This window comes from Zonotrichia leucophrys, chromosome 3 (assembly GCF_028769735.1).
Source record: "Zonotrichia leucophrys gambelii isolate GWCS_2022_RI chromosome 3, RI_Zleu_2.0, whole genome shotgun sequence".
Lineage (NCBI taxonomy): Eukaryota > Metazoa > Chordata > Aves > Passeriformes > Passerellidae > Zonotrichia > Zonotrichia leucophrys.
The window spans coordinates 47,296,099-47,317,391 of NC_088172.1; the positions used below are offsets into that span (position 1 = coordinate 47,296,099).

The 21,293-nt window shown below is 36.9% G+C and overlaps 1 protein-coding gene across 6 annotated transcripts in view; it reads left to right on the forward strand.

The window, feature by feature from the left end:
* L3MBTL3 (L3MBTL histone methyl-lysine binding protein 3) overlaps positions 1-21,293 on the forward strand; it is a 78,808-nt gene that overhangs the window by 53,718 nt on the left and 3,797 nt on the right. For all 6 annotated transcript variants that reach the window (XM_064708052.1, XM_064708049.1, XM_064708050.1 and 3 more), the window contains exons 16-21: positions 2,235-2,337; positions 9,670-9,816; positions 11,382-11,546; positions 15,134-15,225; positions 19,753-19,916; positions 20,707-20,769. In XM_064708052.1, the coding sequence (XP_064564122.1) occupies positions 2,235-2,337; positions 9,670-9,816; positions 11,382-11,546; positions 15,134-15,225; positions 19,753-19,916; positions 20,707-20,769 (734 nt within the window). The remainder of the gene's footprint in view (positions 1-2,234; positions 2,338-9,669; positions 9,817-11,381; positions 11,547-15,133; positions 15,226-19,752; positions 19,917-20,706; positions 20,770-21,293) is intronic.

Genomic DNA, 21,293 nt, shown 5'->3' on the forward strand with positions numbered 1-21,293 from the left:
CCTCAAGTCAATGAATGCCAAGAAGAAATTACTCCTATCCAGGGTGTGATCAGAGTATATTCATTAGTTTTCTGAGCACTCCAGCAGTACAGTGATGACTGCCTGTTAGGAAGTTAATCATTCTGCCTTCAGAATCTGAATAGAGTGCCATAAATGCCAAAGCACAAAGTGAATAATGAGGAGAAGACAGAATGCTGCATATCTGCTTCTTAATCTGAGATGTGCTGTCCTGTGTGCTGAATGAGCAGCCCGGTGGGAAAAGTAGTCTGTGGCTACATGTATAAAAATTGTATCATAAGGCAGAAGAGCTGAATAAGGTTACAACGTTTTTGTTATGCAAGACTGATATATAAATAAAAATCTTAACCTAGGTGGGAGTATAAAATATATAAATTGGTTTTTTTGAGACATTAAAAGAAACGAGGTACAGGTGCCCAGCATGTCATCTCCTCTAGGTGGTGGCTTAGGAGGCACTGCTCATCCCTTTTAGGATGTAACTGGTAGAAGTAAATTTCTGTTAAGCTACTAAAATTAAAATGGATGATATGACGGGAGAGGACGTTGACCATCCATTAAATAGGAAAAAAGTAACAATCTACTCAAATACTTATAAAATAGAATGATTACTGAATAAAATATTAATCCAACAATATTACTTAGTTTTATTACCATGTAGAATATTTAAAAAATGTTAATATTACTTCCATGCAAGTTAAAAGGCATTTCCAGACTTCTGCAAGGGTCTCATAAGGAGGGAAGAAAATAAGGCGAGACAGTTTCTGCCTCAGTCTGTATGACAGGACTTTCAATGATGAGGTGCAGATCCCTGCCTTTCACATGAGAAGCTTTGTGTGAATGCTGTGCAATGTTAGCAATATTAGTCTAGAGCGGTTCCCAGTATTCATGTATTCATACTGTTTTCAGATGTAATGGAGTCATCCTGAAGGATTATGACCTTTCTGATAGCACTTAGGGAATTAAGAGCCAAGTGTTGGTGATGATTTTAACATTATTTTACAGTGATGTGAACAGCAGCTTCTCATGTAAACATGGACAACCAGTTGTAGCTCTCTTAAATTACATTTTTAGAGAGTTAAAATTTTTAAGTGGAGAGAGAATAGTTATAGGGAGTTAATTTTTTCAAAATCAGAACATCAGTGAAACAAGACTTCTCTTTACAGAAACATCTCTATTCAGATAAATCCTCCTCTGAATCTACTTGCTACATTATAAGCATGATTTCTGTATAAAGGTAGAGAAGGTAAAATTCCCTGTTCTCTCACCAATTACAGTCATTAAAGGCTATACAAGTCTTTGGACTTCAGTGTAGTGATAGTTCTGTAATTTTTGCATAGCTGGAACATTTGGTAAAAAAGGCTTTTAGACTACTCTAATTATACATAATAATTCTCTGTCCTTCATTATCCATCTGCGAACAAGAATCTTTCATCTGGAAAAATGCTTAAATAGACCTTTTCATGTCTGTATTGTTATCTGTAGGGGGAGATACAAGTTCATGTGCTGTTCAGGAGGAACAGGAGGGGCCATTGTGTACCTGCAGAGGCTCCTCAGGTGCTCCCAGTGCCGTGTGCTGGAGCACGGCTGTCTCTCACTTGCTGTGAAACTCTGGCTTATGCATCATGTTTGCTTGGGTCTCAAAGCTCCTTTTGACACCCTTTGATGTCTCTGCAGGCATCATTGTACGGGTTGGTGAAAATCAGGTACACACAAATTCAGAGAAGGGAAAAAGTAAAAAAAATCTGATGGCTTCTTTTTTTTAGTAGGATTTTCAGCCTTCGTTTTCACATCTTTTTTACTGGAAAACTTCAGTTTCAAAATGTGTACGAACAGTACACATTGCAAACACCTCCCTGTCTTCAGGAACAGGGATAGGGTAGCTTACTTTTTCTGTGCTCTTGCAAAACAACCAGGTTCCAAATAAATGTAGATTGTAGAAGAGAAATTCAATGTCATGCAATTCCTCCAAGATTTGTGTTCTTTATTCAAATGTAGTTCTCTTGTAGAGATTTATTCACATGGAATAAAATTATTTCTCCAGTGGATTAGGTTGTTTAAATCTCCATCATGCTTTTACAGAATGTATTATTGAAGTATTTCTGTTTACTTATTTCCTCATGCTTGCTACAATGCACTGGTATTTGTGCATATTTATATAGCTTTTAAATATTAGATAATTTTCTTGAGTCTCATTTGTAATTTCACCTGGCATACAGGTCCCTTGGAACTGGTGGAAGCTTTAGAGCATGGAGGGTGTCCCACAGCAGGATGTAAGGGAGTTGGACACATTAAAAGAGCAAGACATATCGGCCATCATAGGTATGTTCTGTGAAAATTATTTTATTCTTTCAATTGAGGGATGTGTGCAGATGGTTCTTTTAAATTGTTGCTCATAAGAAAACAGATCCAAGCTGGAAAAAAAATAGGAAATCTTGTAAACCTAAATATGCAGTTATTTCAGTTGCCATGGTGAGCATGCTGAAATAAACATTAGCAATCTGTAACTTCATTTCACCAGGGTGTGCTGAGATAAGATTTGCTGTACATTACTTTTTGTCACAATTGGTAGATTCGGTTACTCTGTATTTTGTTCCTTTGAGGATTCCTCAGCTTGCTGTCCAGTTTGCAAAATATCACAGACAGATATATATATATAAAGCAATAACTTTTAAACTTCTCGAAATATGAGGCCACTGATTTTGTTATGGTCAGGTGTTCTTGTTCTGCATGGTTGGTAAGGGTAAGGATTTGCTTGTTGGCTTGGAGCAGTGCTAGGAAGGAAATTCTCATTGACGTATTCCTGAATGACAACTTGCTGCTTCTATTTAGTGTTTCTAAAGATACTTTGTTGGACACCTTCTGAAGAAATATTCAGAAATATGAACATCCCATCCTAGACAGTAGTTGATATTAGCACCAGAGAATGGAATGGAAGGGACAGAGATACAATGACTGAGTAAATGGAAAACATTTCTCAAGTTGAAATTTTATTATTTTTAAAATATTTCCAGTGTGTAGTGAATCCAGACTGTTTCAGTAAGGGATGTACTAGTAATATAGTATGTTAAGTTGAGAATGAAGCACCATAAATATCATCTTGTTACCTTTTTGCAAATTAGAGCTTCCAAAAGTTGTCATTTTTCCATTACACAGTCATAGAATTCTCAAATGTCATAATCCTTTGTTCTTCCTGCTCTCTGATATGGTTAGATGACTGCTCTTTGGTTATTTATCTACACATTTTTAAAAATATCTTTTCAAACTTCCTTGATCCAAGAGTGAGCTCTGCAATCTTTTCACGTTTTTGATGAGATCATTATATCCTGTTGACTCAAGTTACGCTGCAAGGTATTCATGGTGTATCACCATGTGTTGAGGTTCTGACTAATCCCTATCAAAGATACCTGGCCAGCAAAAACTCACTGTATTACATTTTGATATGCAAAAGGCATCTTCTGCTGCAAATTCTTCCCTGTCTGCAGCAGAAGCATTGTTTGTGCTGTTAGGTGCACAAACTATGAACTAAACTAGATTTGCCTAAAAAGCTTCCTTACTGCTTGTCTGAAACCCATTTAATTTCACATTCTAGTAGACTTGAGTGTTGTAAGGTTTATCGTTGCATCTAATCTGGGGGACAGTAAATTCCAATTCCTTACCAAGTGCTATCTCAATTACTTAGAATCAGGTTGACATACCATGGGTTTCATACCCATGTATGAAACTTAAAATGAGAAAAAAAAAAAAAGAAGGTAAATTTGTCTGAAAAGCTTTTCATTTATGATCTCTCTAAATAAACATTGGCAATAAAAGTTTTAATGTTTTAGATGGAAGGGATGAGTAAGAGCTGTATATCTATTTACTTTGTGTATCCTTTGCTTTTATAGCTACCTTTTCCATGCTATTTAAAGGTCGTTATACTTACTCATCCTAAATATTAAGAAAAGAAACAAACTCATGGCATTTCATTGTGCTTCTTTTTTTTTACTGTAGTCTAAGCAATCCAATTATTTGCACATTAACTGATAGTTCTGGGGTATACAAATATAACCAAGGAGATTTTGTTGAATGTAAGACAGATATTTGCTTTTTCATAGCAAGTATATTTTACCAGTAAGTATCTCATTCACTAGCTGTTGATTTGCCCTCTGTGATGATGCTCTAGTTTTGTTCCTGAGTATTTCTGTGGAAAAGAATGAGATTTTTTCTCCTCTGGAGCCTACAGACTTGAGGGTCCAGGTTTCCACAAAAATTCTAACATTGTACCACCACTTTTTTTCCTGAATTAACCAAGAGATTTTAAAATTTGTACAATTTTCCACATCAGGTAGCATTCCCTTGGCTCTTTTATCTTGGCAACCTTGAAATGTATTTAACCATGCTTATCTTGTTTTTTGTGATGAGGTGCAATGCATAAATGCCTGTGTGCAGAAAAGATGATAATTTAAAATGCTAAGTAGCTCTGAAATAATTTTGAGAGCTTGTTCCTTAGGAATCAGATGAAAGCCTCTGTGATTAATTATATAGCAGTGCTAAAGCATTTATTTTTTGGAAAAGTCAGTGTTATTAAGGACTTGGTATCTATCACCAGTTGATCTCGGGTTATGTGCGGCGCAGCTGAAACAGCCTGACGTACAGGTTGTTAGCATTATGCAGATCACCTGCATATTTGTGCTTGTGAATTGTATACCCTGATGTTTAATGCATGCAGTAATTCTCAAGTTAAAGCAGGAGCGTGAAGAGGTCAGTTGTAAGTAGTTCATTAGAGTTTTGAGTCAATTCTTCATGAGTAAAGATTTTTGCCTGAAACTTCAGACTTCCTGTGCATTTTGTGCAAGCTGAAGTGAGCTGAAGTGCTGTGGTAGAGGCTGTATTGTAGGAGAACACGTTACATAAACATGGAAACCTCAGGTCAGCAGGAGGTCACATCTTTTTGTTCAGTGGTTTTTGATGCCAGTCTCAGGGTCATTGGCACCAGCCAAATCCATTCTAAAGTACTCTTGATTTCTTGATTCATCTTCAGACTGTTGAAACAGCTTTCTCCTGAAAAATGAATACTTTGATGATACGCATGCACTTTAATTTGCAATGAGAGAGAATAGTTGCATTGATCGTTATGAGACTAGTTAAAAATTTTTCTTAGTTTTAGTTTAATTAAATTAATTAATTTAATTAATTTTAGTTTTCTTAAAGCCTGAAGTAAAGAGATCACTTAACAAAATCTGTCAGGAAAAAAAAAAACAAACCAAAACCCACATCCTTCAGATGCTGTCAGGATCTTTTCTCTGATGGTTTCTTGCTAATCATATATTGCTGCCAGCTTTGTGATCACCTGGACATAGGCTGCTCTAGACAGTCTAATCCATCCATTAGTCCAGTCTGGACTCATACAGCTTCATCTCTTGGCAGTGCTCAGCAGTAACTTGCACCTGAAAGGCAATGAGAAGCTGGTGTTGGTGACATTTCCAAACAGTACAGCTGGACCAGGAGACCTGTCTGTGGCTTAATACAAGTTTGCACAATATTCCAAGTGTTCAAAAAGACTAATAATCTAGATTTAATAGTGCTTCATATTCAAGTTCTTAGACCTAACAGAGTGCTGCCTTACTCTTCTTTAGTTTGAAGAAGAATCCTGGCCTATGTTCCCTTCTGATAGTAGGTGTAGATGAGAGTATTGCATCTGGACTCTGTGCTTCAGAAAATTTGCATACTGCTACAAGATAGGAGCATCTTCAAATGTCTGGAGAGTCTAAGGTCCATGCCTACCAGCAGCCCAGTTTTATCCTCCTACCCTTGAACTTTATAGAAAAGAGATAGGTATGTAACTGCACTTAGAGATGGATCTTGAGTGTGACAGAAGAGCAGTTGCAAATAAACACAGGTGGGGTATGCTACTCAACACTTCTCTTCCCTCAGTTCTGGAAAGGGCTAGTAATGTAAAACCTGAGTTGAATTGAAAATCCCAGGCCTGTAATCAGAATGGTGCATTGCCTTTTTCTCTCTTCATCCTTCATGATTCAGTAAAAAACAGAAACTTATTTTAATGCTGCTTTTATTCAGCATGTGCAGGACTCTGGAAACAGTGGCTCCCTTTCCTTGGAAAACTGTGTCATGGACACACAGATTGCCAGGCAGTCTGCTGCCATTTCAGTGGTGCCCTGCAGACAGCTAATTATTGTGCTGTGCTGATCCTTCAGCATCTGGAGATGGCTGATTGCTCTCGTGTGTGGGGGTGTGTGTGTCAGGTGGCATTAATGTGAATGTTTGTTTACTGAGGCAGCTCCAATGATAATTCAGGTCTTGGTGTTGGACTGGTTCCAAAGCTGTGGGCAGTGCTGGGGGCTGTACAGCCCTGCCAGAAGAATAGCAGAGGTTTCACATTGAGTACCTGCTGCTTTTGCTTCATGCCATTTTCCTGAGCCTCTGGCAGACCTTGGTACCCCCAAGCCAAGGACATCTGATCATTTAGGAAACAACTTTCTGAACTTGGGCTGTTTTCAAAATGGTGGGCTAAAGCAAAATGTAAGCTGGAGCAGAAATCCAGGTTTAAGGTGACAGAAGAGTTAAAAATTCTTATTTAATATTAAATAACCTGAACACCAAGGCTTCTGAGCCCTTGAGATGAGTTGTGTTAAAATCTTACAGTTCTATATAAATCGAATACTTCTATTATGTAGGAATAACAAGATTAATTTTTTTCATTCTTTGTAGTATACAAGTTAAACTGAACTGAAGGCTGGAGGCATTGAGATTCAGGAGCATTTACTGATTGATCCAAAGTCATACACAGGTTCATTCATGCTGTGTTTTGTTGTAAACTAGCTAACTGTGGAAACCACATGGGTTCTTTTGTTGCCTCAAGTAACAGTAACATCAGAGGACTATCAAGGTGTTTTTTAAAAATTATACAGCAACTTGAATGATTAATTACAGAGAAAAAGTCATCTGAATCTAGTGTTCCAAAGCATTGTTAATATTATAACTATTGTTGACTGAAACTGTCATTCAACTTCAGTTTTTCCTGAAAATACTAAAGGGAAAGGTAGTATATAAGCAGACAAGTTATAATAAAGGACTGAATATTTAGGCTTTTTCTTAGGGTATTTTGTTTGTTTTTTGTGGTTTTTTTTTTAAATTTAAAACCTATTAGTGGTTTTGGTAAACAGAAAACCTGCTGGAGTCTGACAATTATATTGTCAGATTTCATTGGGACTGTAAGCCTTGCTTAATAATACACAACTGAAGTTAAATACCACATTGGTAGTGTTTCCTTGTGGCAGCCCTTTAACTGCTCAGAAACATTGCTCAAAACACCTCTGTGAGCCTAGGAAGCCAAAAGAAAATTACATGCTTTGCCCTGTAGCAATGGCAGAACTGAGATTAACCAATATATTCATGAATTTCTGAAAACTGTATTTCATCACAGTGGTATGTGTTTGTCACAGCAAGAACTTAAATCACAGTAGCACTGATACCTTCAAACCTTTTTCTGAGCAGAAGCCTGTATCTTTTATCTTGTATTTCTTTTGAAAGAGAATCATTGTGATAGATGCAGCAGCATAAGTCCTCTGGCAGAGGCTAGTCCTAAAGCACACAAAACCAGTAAGCTGAGAATAAATGTAAGTAGACATATATAAATAGATTTAAAATAAAATACCACATTCTACTTAAGAGAAAGTAGAAATAAAAGATGAATGTTCCAAGTTAATTTCTATTTGTATATTTTTCCATGTCTCTAAAAAATTTCATTAACAAAAGCATACCATACTTCAAGTTTAGTGTTTTGTAGCCAGTTGGGTGGCTGGACTCTAGCTGATTTGGATGTGTAAACAGAGAGTTCCTCAGAAGAAGGCAAAAAGATGCCTGTTCTGTGCTTCCTTGGATCACCTGGAGATATGGCTGCGTGTCCCTTTACAGCACTGTACAGATTGTTACATCTGCTTGGAGTAGCCTTTAACAGGGATCCCATCTTGACTAGGAAAGCAGAAGCTATTCTGTTTTTTTCTTTCATAATTCAAGTTCAGCATAGCTACTCAAGTATTTTAAAATAATAGTATAGTATTAAAAAAAATGTTTATACTGGGTTGTTTTCAAATGTGCCAGCTAAAGAAATCAAACATACTGTTGATATCCTGTCCTGATAACCCCAGCAAGGGCTGACTGTCTTGGCCTTAAGGAATTTTCTCCTTTTCTGCAAGTGCTGATAGAAATGTAAATTTCCACCAACTTTTTGTTTATCTTGGCAACATCAAAATTAGATTACCAATATTGGTCCAACCCCATTATAGGAGCTGTTACATAATCATTCTGAACCCAGAGCTTTGTTGGTAAGGGGAGAGTGTACAGCATATTTTAAATTAAAAGGCCTTTTTCTCTTTTAATGTTGTGCTTTTTAGAAAGAAAACTATAGTGAAAGCTGTTGTTTTTCTACTAATTTTTGAAATTTGGAGGTGGCAGGGCATATTGCTGTCAACGTAGAATTTTTTATATTAGACAATTCTCTTTGGAAATCGTGCATGTAACTATCAGTGAAACAAATGAAACATTGCAGTGATTTATGGAAAGATGGGTAGTTACAGTAACTTCTTTCTTTTGTGTCCATGACACAGAAAAGAAAATAAGCAAAAATTGTAGAACCGTGGGGGTTTTACCTTTTAAAATTATGGAAGTCTTTGTAACAATACAGGTGAGTTAGGAAGGCGTAATTTCAAAATATAGTTAATGTCATAGCTCATGAGCCACAAATGGAGCATCATATTTAGTACAGTCTGTCCTGTACCTTATATAGTTTTGAAAACTTGAGTGTGATGCTATTCACTGTTGTAACATGTATATACTATTCAGAGTATAGGATATTATCATTGGTGTGTTGAGTATGTGGTCTGGCTGACTAGTCAGCTGTACACTGCACAGCATTCTATTGTACTAAAGAAAGATCCTAGTTCAGCCCCACGTGTTTTGGTTTGTGTTGCTGTTTTTCCCTTTCCTACTTCTCGTACAAACACAGGTTTACTGACTTTGGCACAACTTTCACATTTCTTAGAGCAGTACTTAAAAGTCATTGTGTCAGTGTTCATTGTCAGATTATTTCCCCAGCAGGTGTGCAGTGAATGTTAAGAAAGACTGTAAAAATATCAGTCTCTTAATGGAGTATCACAAAATGGCATTTGCAAAGATGAGGCACTCACTGCAGTGAGGGGATGTGCTCCAATCCTCATGTTTTGCCCTTGAAATGCAGCTTCTGTGTAGACATTACATAATAGAAATATCCTCCTTCACATAAATAACTAACCATGGTAATATGACTTTATTTGGAGAGACATGGGTATAGTTAAAGGCATCCTGTGTTGTATGCATAAATACCATTAAAATTATGAGGGAGCAGGCTAAACATTTATCAAGCAATTTTCCACAATGAACGTTGTAATAGAAATTAATGCAATTTGTGTGACACAAGTTGCTGTCAAAACAAAATGCGGAATTTAGAGTTTTATTTGATGGATTTACTTACATTTTAAAGTACAACTACTTACTGCATTTTTTTAAAATCTTCTTTATTTTAAGTTATTGCATCTACTTCTAGGAAATGACATTTTGTTTGAAATTAGTAAAGTGTCTGAGAATAAGGAGTAATTGTTGTTCTTCAACTTCTAGTGCAGTCAGCTGTCCATATTCAGAGATGAACTTGAACAAAGAAAGCCTCTTACCCGACCGATTGAGTGGGGAGATGCCAGCAGCCAGTCCCATCCCCAGAAACAGAAAAGTGGAAACAAATGAAAGATGCACCTCTCCTGTAATCAGGTAATTATGATTGAAGCAATGTCCATAACTAATAGCAATATTTTATTTCTGTGTTCTCCAATGCAAGTTATAACTGTGCAATGACTGAATGGTTTCAGAAAGGCCTGCCTGTTTATCTACATTTTCATTTACAGGGAAGAACAATGTTTTTTTCAATGCTTGTCAAAAAGGTCATGGAGCTGTCAAAGACTGATACTGATTTTACTGTCTATGGCTTAACAAGAGTTTAGTTTCATCTTCACTGTAACTATCCAGACTACTAAGTGGTTAATTGGAATTTAAAATTGAATGTTGACCAGTTGGTTTCCCTTTAAAAAAAATATTTCTTTTTGTTCCTTTTGTTTGCTGTAGTGGTGTTATTGATGTGACTGTAAATTAATGTAGCTCTTTGAAGAACAGCCACTATTATGTCTTTACAGTGGGAGGGAGGAATCAAATTACTGGAACTGAGTTTTGCAAGAATAATGCTGAAGTCTGTAGCTGAAGCTTTTAAACAGGAGCACTGGGAAAAAACAAAGGATTGGGATACCAAGATGATTATTTTCAGATTATTATTTTATCTCAGAAATCGTGGATATTGATTCCTGTGCTTATTTTGGGCTATAGGGAAAAATAGATAATTTAAGAGGGAAGGGAAGGGAAGGGAAGGGAAGGGAAGGGAAGGGAAGGGAAGGGAAGGGAAGGGAAGGGAAGGGAAGGGAAGGGAAGGGAAGGGAAGGGAAGGGAAGGGAAGGGAAGGGAAGGGAAGGGAAGGGAAGGGAAGGGAAGGGAAGGGAAGGGAAGGGAAGGGAAGGGAAGGGAAGGGAAGGGAAGGGAAGGGATGCTTTCCCTTCTTTTCACATTAATGTAAATGTGAAAGCGCGAATGTTGTGAAATGTGAAAATGTGAAGATTTCCAGTTCCCACTGTAATGACCATATATTTTCAATAGATGGTATTTTAAATTGCCATCTCAAAGACAGTTTCAGCTTCATGCTTTAAAACCCAGAATGTTCCTCTGTCTAAGAGTTCTGCCTGATGTGATTGTTATAAATTTAGGATTTTAGAAATCTGAAGTGACTTAATTACTCCCTGGCAGGTAGCCTGCTTGCCATTACAGTGAATCTACTGGCACTCTGAGCAAAGTCCTCAGTGGCAGGGACAGTGTCAAGTGCTGCTTTTTTCATTGCCAATTAAGAGGCTGCACAGAACACATTAAAGGCTGCACAGTGATATGTTAGGGGAGAGAAGGTGTAGGAGAAAAATAATACCTCAAAGTGTTCTTGTGTAACAAATATTTGAAGTGGACAGCTTATTATCAGAAGTAATATTAGGCAAATTCTGTTCCTGTTTAATTGTCTAATCATTTTACCATTGACTTAATAGAGAAGAGAGTTCTTTATTTTGATTTCTGAAAATGCCATGTATACAGTTTTATTAGTGGCAAGTAAAAAACTTCTCTGTATTTCTTAACCAAAAAAACCACCTTGGATGTTTTCAGTTTCCTTTTTGTGCATAGAGAGAAAAATAAATTAAACAGCTTTGCTGCTTCCACTTCTAAACATTTTGTTAATTTGTTTTAAACAGTGACAGAAAATGCCCCAGCCCTGGTCATGTAGGTATGAAATCTTCACCTCACAACCGACCATCAGGGAAAACTGTACCAGAAACAACCAAGCTGGAAGATGCAGAAAATAAATCTCCTTGCAAGAAGCCCCTGTTATGCAATGTGAAAGAAAAGAAGGCACCTGGGTAAATCTCAGTTCCTTTCAAAGTATTGAGTGTGTTTGGAGTCAGTTCAAAATGCAGCTTACCAGGCAAAGCAGCCCAGTGATTTGTCTGTGGAATTCTTAGAAGCAGTGGGGAAGGAGATGGAAGCTCTTCAGCTCTCTTTATCTTAGAAATAGAGGGGAAGGGAGTATCCTAGGTTTGTGTCCAAATTATTTTATATATACAAATATGGAAAAATTAAAAGTAATTATTTATCTTTCAGCATCTGGCATGCATTTTTGACAGAAAATGACATGAGAACTTTTTTATACCATAAATATTATTCTCCAGAGCAAGTTTGGAAACTATCTTTGAAGCTAAAAATACCCAATTCAGTGTTTTCATGGGGATATGTGAGGCAATAGGATTCCCTACACTTTTAATTAGTTACAGTATCGCTACATTAATTTATTGACTATTTTCAAACAGAAATAAATGACACCCTGGAAGAAGATATGACATTTGTTATATATTTACATGAGCTACATTATTTTGTGTTCATAATATATGAACTGTGTTAGCAATAATAGAGAGACTTGAGAGACAGAGACAGGAGAAGTTGGTATTTTATGGTAAATAAAACAGCCCACAGTAAAGCTGATGATTGAAATGGAACTGTTTTCTTAAGAGTTGGACTTTGGTGATCTTTATTGGGCCCCTTCCAGCTCAGGATAATAAACAGCATTCACTAGTCATACTCTAGTGAATTTAAACAGCACAGAAAGGAAGATGGCTTCAAGTGTAATTTTGAAGTAACCTGTATTAAAAAATAGTTGTAATTCATCATTTTTATCATACTAACAATAAATTCAAAATTTTTTTAGAAATATACTTTGGCTTTACAGACTGCCTCTTAAGATTAATTGAAGAAAAAATTTTTCGTCTTTTATTTTTTTGAAGGGTGTTGCCTTTAGAAGACTTAAAATAACCAATACTTGTGCTATCTGTTCACTGTATTGAGTCAGTTTTATTAAGAGAATAGGTCTTGTGCCAGCTTTGAATTATCCAGAGGCTTTGCAGCTTGTATTTCAACTGTTTGAATACATTGATGACTGGCTGCATTTTATCATCTAGCTTTCCTCATTCATTATGTATCCAGCAAAGTCATAGAGGACTTTCAGTTGAATAATCTCCCTTTGAAAAAGGCATGAAAAATAATGTTCACAACATTAGGTATATATGAACTGCTGGGGTTATAAAATATTGAGCATCTGCTTATTGCAATACCCAGTGGATCTTTTTAGATGTGTATTCAAAGTACACATGCATAATTGAAGACACAGATACACACACTTGTGTGCTCTTTAGTTGCTGAGCTCACAGTGTGGATTTAATTATGTTTGACTTCAGTTCAATTGTGTATACCTTTGTATTCAAAGGTAATCTTCTATTTCATAGAATCCTTTCATTGAGGAACCAACCACAAATGATCCCAAACATAAGTTTTATTTTGTAATGTTAAATCTAAGTGGTACTCAGCTAATCTTGGTTCCACTTACTCTTTTTCTTTTCTCTCTCTCTCTTTTTTTTTTTTTTTTCTCTCTATGCATCAAACAAGTACACTAGAAAATTTTGGTTTTCAAAAATATAATTATATACATAAATACTGCAGTGTGTCCCTCTGGAATGTTCCTGAGATTAAAAGTCAAGATAAAAATTACATGCCTACAGCATATCCAATTTTAAAGTATCTTCAGAGTAGCAAAAGAATTTCACTGTAATAAAAATTCTATTCTGGAAATCTTTACAGTGAAGGAAGCTGAACACTCAGGCTTGGGAATCAAATTATACTGGCTCTTAAAAAAAAAATCTATTTGTCTCCCAGCCTCTTACCCAAAACCTTCAATTCATGATACAGTCATATTTAACTAATGAGGTCAAATTTCTGTATGTATGCTGCTATGAAAATTGCCCTTGAGAAAATAGGGAGGTACTTGTTTCCTCACAGGGTTAGGTGATCTCTCTTCCTTAGCTGAATTACAGCTGTCATTTCCTTTGCCTTTTGGAATTAGTTGCACTAGTTATTTTAGCATGTTACTTTAGAAAGTTTTCTGTGTTTGTGGAGTTTGGAAAATAAGTTTTAAGTGAGTAAATCTTTCTGAGGAAGATACTGTGGAGAAGTCTTTTGTGGCACAGGATGTTGTGCCTGCTGTATGCATTCCACTGGTATTTTTTGTCACACTATTATTATTTGTGTGCTGTCATACTAAAAAGGCTGGATTTCCTGATCTGCAGTGTTCATTTTGCACCATTATGCAAATACTTTTGCCATATATAATTATCACTAGTGTGATAATTATATTTCTGTTGAAGTCAGTGAACCTGCAGCTCCTACTTGATTTAGTCACAAATGTTTTCTTGTATATAATACATAAATGGTGTTCAACAGTATAAATGTAAACAGTGGAATTAAATAGGTCTGTTTCTTCTATGGATTTGTTTTTTGAGGTTAGCTAATCTTGATGCCTAACAAAGTGTTAGGTGTGCATCTGCTTTTCCTCTGTGATTTTGACATTTGTTAAGGTGTTCTTCTTGGCTCCTTCTGTGTTAGATAGTAAAACATCAGTTCATACGGCAGTGGGATTTCTTGTAGTCTTGGCTCTAAGAATCATTCTGTTTGGTGTCTATTTTTAGAAAATGCTCATTATGTACTTGGTATCTTTGAGTGCTCTGAGTATCTGTGATGGCTTAGTAAGAATCAACCAAAGTGTTCTGAAATTCTTAAAAATCAGAAGTAAGTAGACACATAATGTCATCAAATTAATATCACTTCACATTTGTAAGAAACCAGGAAGTACCAGGAAATACATCTGGAAATGCCTTCTGAAGGCAGAGTTTGAAAAGGAACTTCCCAAGGGCTGACTTTAGGACGGGAATGTACACACCCCATACATCCCCACGTTGAGAAATTCTTGTTTCCACATCTCTTGCCTGGTTTTTCTCGACAGGGGGAAGACATTCCCTCTCTGCAAATTTTTGGGCTGGCAAGCTTAGGGAGCCACTGGATAAGAAGTAATGCAAAAGCAGATGCAAAGGAATATAAATGTTTTTGGTGATATTTTTGGGATCACTAGCAGCTGCACAACAGGGTGTCAGTAACTGTACTGACAAGGAGCTGATGCCCTGTGGAGATGAATGTTGGGCAGAGGAAAAGGAGTAAGTGTTGTTTCAGACAGCTCCTGCAAATGGGCTGCATAACCAGCCAGGCTTTGTAGGACACACAGCTACTATATATGTGGGTTTCACTCTTCCCACCTTATGATGTGGACACATCCACTACCTCCATTTGTGTATTTTCCAGTTTCAGTTACTAAGTCAAGTGTGTTGGTATGGTTTACATAATATTAGTTTACACTGTTCTTGAGCCTTCTTTGCAAAATTCTTGTCAGTAGTCATGCCATTCTGTGTAAGTCAGAAATAAGATCCTCTTTCTTTATTTATTTTATAATGATACAGCATCCTTTGTGTGGGAATCCTGGTGTGTCAATAGTATTGCTAGCAAGAGATTTTATCATGCTCAGTGATTTTTATGATGTACTAATAAAAATTGAACATCTTCTTTTCCTCAGTGGAGTACTACAAACAAAGGATGCCATAAAGCACAAAGAGTGTGAAGATGAGGAGACAGAAAATAAGCTGCTCATTTCAAATGAAATCAAAGGTAAATTGGCAGTTCTTAATATGTTTCAAATTAAAATCTGCAGAAGTGAAGAAGTGTGATGTCCCTGGAAATTCTCATGAAACTATATTGCAAATTATTTTCCACATTCACTGTGTCTAAAAATTTCTTGACAGCAACACTTTCAGCACTATGTCCTGGTTTGGGGCAAATTTGGAAGCAACTTCCAAAGGAATGTTCCTTAAAGGGAAAAATTCAGCAACTCTTCCCCCTACCTGTTCAGGAGATTATCTTGTAACCATCAAAGGTTTTTCCAAGAACTTTATCACACTTGTAAGGATGAGTGCAAAATGAATAGCAATATAAAAAATCTCATTTCAATGATGTTTTTCTACTGACTTTTCAAAATAGTTTATTAAACCAGCCTGAATTGTAAAGATACAAGATTCACATATTGCCTTGAAAATGTATTGAAAGTTAAATTACAGATACAATGCAAAATTAAGATGTCTTATTTAACCCAGCCTCAGTCTTGTTGAGGGTGATGGCCAGATTGTGGCTCCTCATTGGTGAGACAGGAAAGTTCTTATAAGATCTCCAAAGATTTCTTCCAATGTGGACTTTTCTTCTGTTCAGTGATTCTGAGTGGCTGTATGTACAGCTGTAGTAAAACTCTTGTCTGTTCACAGATCCATTTGGACAGATGGAAGCAGCTGTTCATTAATAATTTTTATCCTCATTGTTTAGAAAGAATACAGCACGAATCCAGAATATCAGAGTCTTATATTTGCTAATTTTTTCATGGGTAAATCTTAGTACCAGGTTTGTTATTAGACCGAGTCAGTGCATTGTTGCAGTGCAGCTTTGCTGCATTAATTTTATTGACTGATGCAAGGTCAATGCAAGTTACATATCTTAATTTCCTAATCTTAATTCCTTGTATTTTTAGATTATTTTCTTCAGCAATTTTTTGTACAACAACAGCTTGAAAGCTTTCATCAAAATTGAGTAATTGGCTTGAGTAACTGTTTCTTCAAGAGCTACATGTCTTTCCTTTTAAGTGAGCTCATCTCTGTAAAATGCAGGAAATTCTTTGAGACTGGTAGAGCTTGCATAAAGATAAAATTGAGGTAGTGGATTATTTTGAAATATTTACCTCGTGTATTTTTTTATCTTATGACATTATTTATCTGCCAGTACTTTTCAGACAGATATGAGGCACTCTGGTGAGTGTAAAATTTGAGAGATTCCATCTACTGTAGGAGCTGTGAAAAAACTGTATTAGTGTTTTGAAACATGTAGCTCAGTATTCTAGAGAAAATGCAGCATTAAAAGAAGCAAGTCTCTAAAGCAAATAGAGACTTTTTAGTAATTTTAGCTATTTTGTTTCAGCGGGAAGGAAATATGCAGCTTTGATGTTAACTTTTGCATTGTTTGACACAAAAAACATTCAAGTAGTTGGGAGCATTTTAAATTGTCTGGTATTGTTCTTTTAATTCTAAGAAAGCTGGCCTGATTTTGTGAACCATTTTGAGTTTGACAGAATTGACACCAACAACCTCTGCTTGCTAGGTCCTTGCATAGTTAGATTTAGGAAAATAGAACATTTTCTCTTACATTATTGTCTGGAAAAATTTGTCCTTTTTAAACACATGATGTTATGTTATTATGTGTTTAAGTAGGATGGCACATTTAAGCTGTAAGAGGAAAATGGATCATTAAGTTCTTGCTATCATGGTCATGGAAATCTCAAGATAAAATAATTGTGCATTTACGAACTGTCATTGTTGCTACCTGTGCTTTTTGACCTGGTTTTTTGGCATGTCACTTACCTTGTTATTCTTCAGCCTACTTTTGCCATACTCACTTGACCAGTTCCCTACTGATAACTTTATAAAATGTGTACTGCTGTCTTCCTTTGTTTGGAGAAAGATTATTTGGAGCTAAAGAACTCCACTGAAATCACTGCTCCTTTATACTAACGTTTTTATGGGCATAAATCTTGTATTTAAAAACCTTATAGATGCTAAGAGCTAGACTCATGCAGTAGGCAATGAGCAGTGTTAATGGTCTCTCATTAATGCCAGACAGTATTTGCCACTTACCTTCTATGAAATATAAGTTTATATTTTGTTCTGTGGTAACTCATTAGGAAGATAGAGATGAACTCTCAGAGAGAAGGATAACAAGGTGGTGTAAAGTAAGAACAACGTAAAGGCAGGTGGGCTGATGCTGAAGCGAAATATCATCAGAAAACACATGGTTAAGATTTAAAAGTGTGAACTTTGTGCATCTGGCTGCTGTCTTGTGGAGCTGGCAAGCAGATTTTCTTTCTTCACTTCAGTGCTTGAAGAAGCTGTTTGTGGTTCTTTGATGAAACTGGCTAAGCTCTGGTTCACCTCAAGTTAATCTTCCAAATGTCCCAGTTGAGACATAACTTGGAATAGATCTCATATTTTCTATGGCCCAGAAAGACAGATTGCCTCTCTCTGGGAAGCAGAGCATGCAGAGTGAGAAATACTCCAGAGCATTCCCTACTCCAGAGGATAGGGAAAACTTTTAACTGTGTGGTATTAGAGATACAGATTGTAGCCAAAGTGGTGTGTTCTGGGCTTCCTGTTACAAGGTTACCCACACTAAATCTAAATTTCCTCTTTTTTGCTGCTGCGGTTTTATCTGCCACAGGGCTAGGGACTTTTATTTTTTATTTTTTTCAATCTAGTTGAGTGAAATGTACTTTACATGGTCCACTGGTGCTCTTTGCCTTAGCTATGAGGCAGATACTACACAGACTGAGAATGCTGCTCACTATACCTGTACCTGTGTGCTGTTGTGTGCATGCATATATTTATATATGTGAATACAGGGTGTGATTTGTGTGGTATTTTCTTCACACAGCATTACAGTCTGCTATTTCTTATTTATGTGGCACTATCAATATATTGCATATTTTGTGAATGAAAGGAAAAAATAGCTGAACACTTAACATTTACAGCTCTTGAGAGACCTTGTCTAGAAGGAAAAGATGAGAGGGTAAGGATAGGGAGGGGATTTGAGTAACAATTAGAAAGATACTGTTCTGTAAAATATGCTTTACATTCAGCATAGTTTCTGCCTTTTCCTTTCTCGCTGAGATTTTTATTAGTATTAGAGGCTCTAAGGAGCATTTGTAAAACAACAGTGAAGTGTAAAAAGACATTTAGGGAACTCTCTTTGAAGAATGGGAGTATAATGGTAATAAAATATTAAGGAGTCTATTTTAAAAGAAATGAATGAGTGGGCTGACAGTGCTGACTAAATGGCTTAAGAGTCAACTTCAGAATAATAGGCATTAATATGAAATGAGGATAGATCTTGAAAGTAACAAAAAACTAGGCTCGAGGAGCAGAACAACACAAGCAAATGTGGTAACATCCTATGTTAGGTGTATTATACACCAGCCCCACTCACTGTGCTGGCAAAAATCCATAATGGGAATTTGTGCCCTAGTTGTTGGGTGCAAATGTGTGAAAACTAGAACATTGTGGTTAATAGCAGCTTCTCAAAAGTGAAAGTAGAATGGAACTGCAACAGTAATGAACAATCCCAACAAAAATAGCATAGGGATTTGTCAGTAACTGCATGAACCATGTCATTAAGGAATATTAGGCATTAAGAGTGTTCATTGTTGGCTGTTCCTTAAGAAGTGAATTTCAGAGGTTTTCCACAATCAGAGTTGGCAATTGGGAAGCACTTGGGTCTGAGTTCAGAGAACAGGCATGTTGCTTTTGCATTGCCAATGGATCTAAATGAACAGGGATGTCATAGGCAGTTTGACATCATCCAAGGTATGACTCTTCGCTCTTTCCTGCTGCACACATCTGCAGACAACAGCAGCGTGTGTCTGAAGGCAGCCTCCCACCAGTGCATTACCTTTGGGGACAGTGGGATGGGAGATCATTCCTTCCATTATGGATGAGTGAGATAAAATGCAGCACGGAGGAGTTTAATGTTATTTTCCAAACAAAACATTCAATTAAAGTGGAAGCAGAGAATTTGCAGACATTTGCGTTTTTTCCTTAGAAGAACTGAAAAACATTTTGTTGTGGATGAGCCATAAATGTTGTGTGGGCTGGGACTGTATAACTGATTCACTTGAATTTTGTAGCACTGCAGTGCTGCTTTTGATTTTCTAACAGCTCAACCCCAAAATTAAGTTAATTCTTGTATTGCTGTACTACTATTAAATATGAGTGTGATTTATTGTACCAAAATATTTTAAATTGTTTGACCTGAGATGTGTTATGCTAACAGATCTGATGGCATGGAATTGTGTTGTGTTGAAAGAGACTTCTTCCATGTAGGAGTAGTTGTATTTATAGAGAGCCAATATGATGATAGTTATACTAGTGGAAGAACAGTCATGGCACTTCCAATTCTGGTTTGGCATTCATGGCATTTTACTATTCAAGCAAAACTGTACAGCTTGTGTAGGGAGGCCCATGAATAGAAATGAATGTGCTTTTCCCATGACTGATCTCATCATTGACTGAGGATTTAATTCTTGTTTCTTGTTTCCTGTTGCTGAAGATGTTGAAGAACCTAACACGCAGAGACTTCTCTCCCAACCAGTTATCGTGTCTTCTAAGTTGCAAATCCCTGGCCTGCCCTTGCGCTGGGAACAGCAGAGCAAGCTCCTTCCAAGTGTGGCTGGGATCCCAGCCAGCAAAGTTTCTAAATGGAGTACAGATGAGGTAGGTTCCCTCTTTGTCTTTTGTCTTACTACCACTGTCTTTGAAGGCTGATTTAGAGCTTTAGATTATCCCCATAGATTAAGAATAATACATGACTACTCAGAGGATTAGACTCAGCCAAGTCTAATGTAAGTGATCCCCAAAATGCTCATCCCGCTGCCATCCAGCCCCAGAAGCAGAAGTATTCATTCATATGTGTACTGATGCAGATAAATATGTATATATATATATACATATATATATATATGAAAGCATATTCACTGGTGTTGAAAAGAGAAGTGCTAAATGTATGGCCCAGCATATCAAGTGCTCATGGTCTCCACTACCAACATCTAGTCCCCACACAAACATTCTGAAGGAATGGACCCCAGTGTAGGGGTCTGCATGAAGCAAGCATCTATTCCTGGTGCGTAGTTTGGATGTGGTGCACTGCTTTGGAGAGTGAGAATACAGTGCAGAGAGGAACTGTATGGATATGGGCAGGCCATAGCACCTGATTTTAAGATTAGAGCCTCTGTTCGGGTATGTAGCAATGCTTGGGCAGACAGAATCTTGTAATTGCTTTACTTTCACAAGTACCTGTGACTGTTCTCTGCACCTGAGGCAGTTGGATCTCATTTAATCAGAGAACAAAAGAAGCATGACTCTATGCACTTACAGAACAAGGTGGAACACCTAATATGAGACTGTAAAAACAATAGCTATAATACTTTAATGATTGTCAGCCTTAAAGACTATTTTGAGCAAACATGAGTCTGACTAAATCTTTTGTTTTATGCTTTGGTGGCAGGTCTCTGAATTTATACGAAGTTTACCAGGATGTGAAGAACATGGCAAGGTGTTTAAAGATGAGGTGCGTAAAAAAGGACAGAGACAAGAAAGCTTGGTAGAAATACATATAAATTAGTAGGATGAAGTGTATGGAATTATAGAATCATCAGGGTTAGAAGGAGGAGCTCTTTAAAATATTAGGTCTAACCCTCCAATCCAGCACTATCCCTGTAGCCTCTAAACCTTGCCAACCAGCACCAGATCCAGATGCCTCTTGAGCTCTTCCAGGGATGGTGACTCCACCACCTCCTGGGACAACACATTTCAGTGCCACATTGTTTAAAGTGAGATGCAAATGTATAGAAGATTAGGTTGGTTTTCAGGTCATGAAATAGGAAGAAAGTAAAGAGAAAACCAGCCAAGTGTCAGCCAGGTCTTTTTCCAACTTTGTTCCTGCCAACTGAAATTACTTACAAACTTTTTGATTTACTGCTGTTCTCTCTTGGTCTGATTGGACAAGATTTGTAAGCAAGGATGTTATTTTAGTTCTCCAGGATGTTAATAAGTAAAATAAAGCAGAACGGTGGTTTGAGATAACCGCCCCTT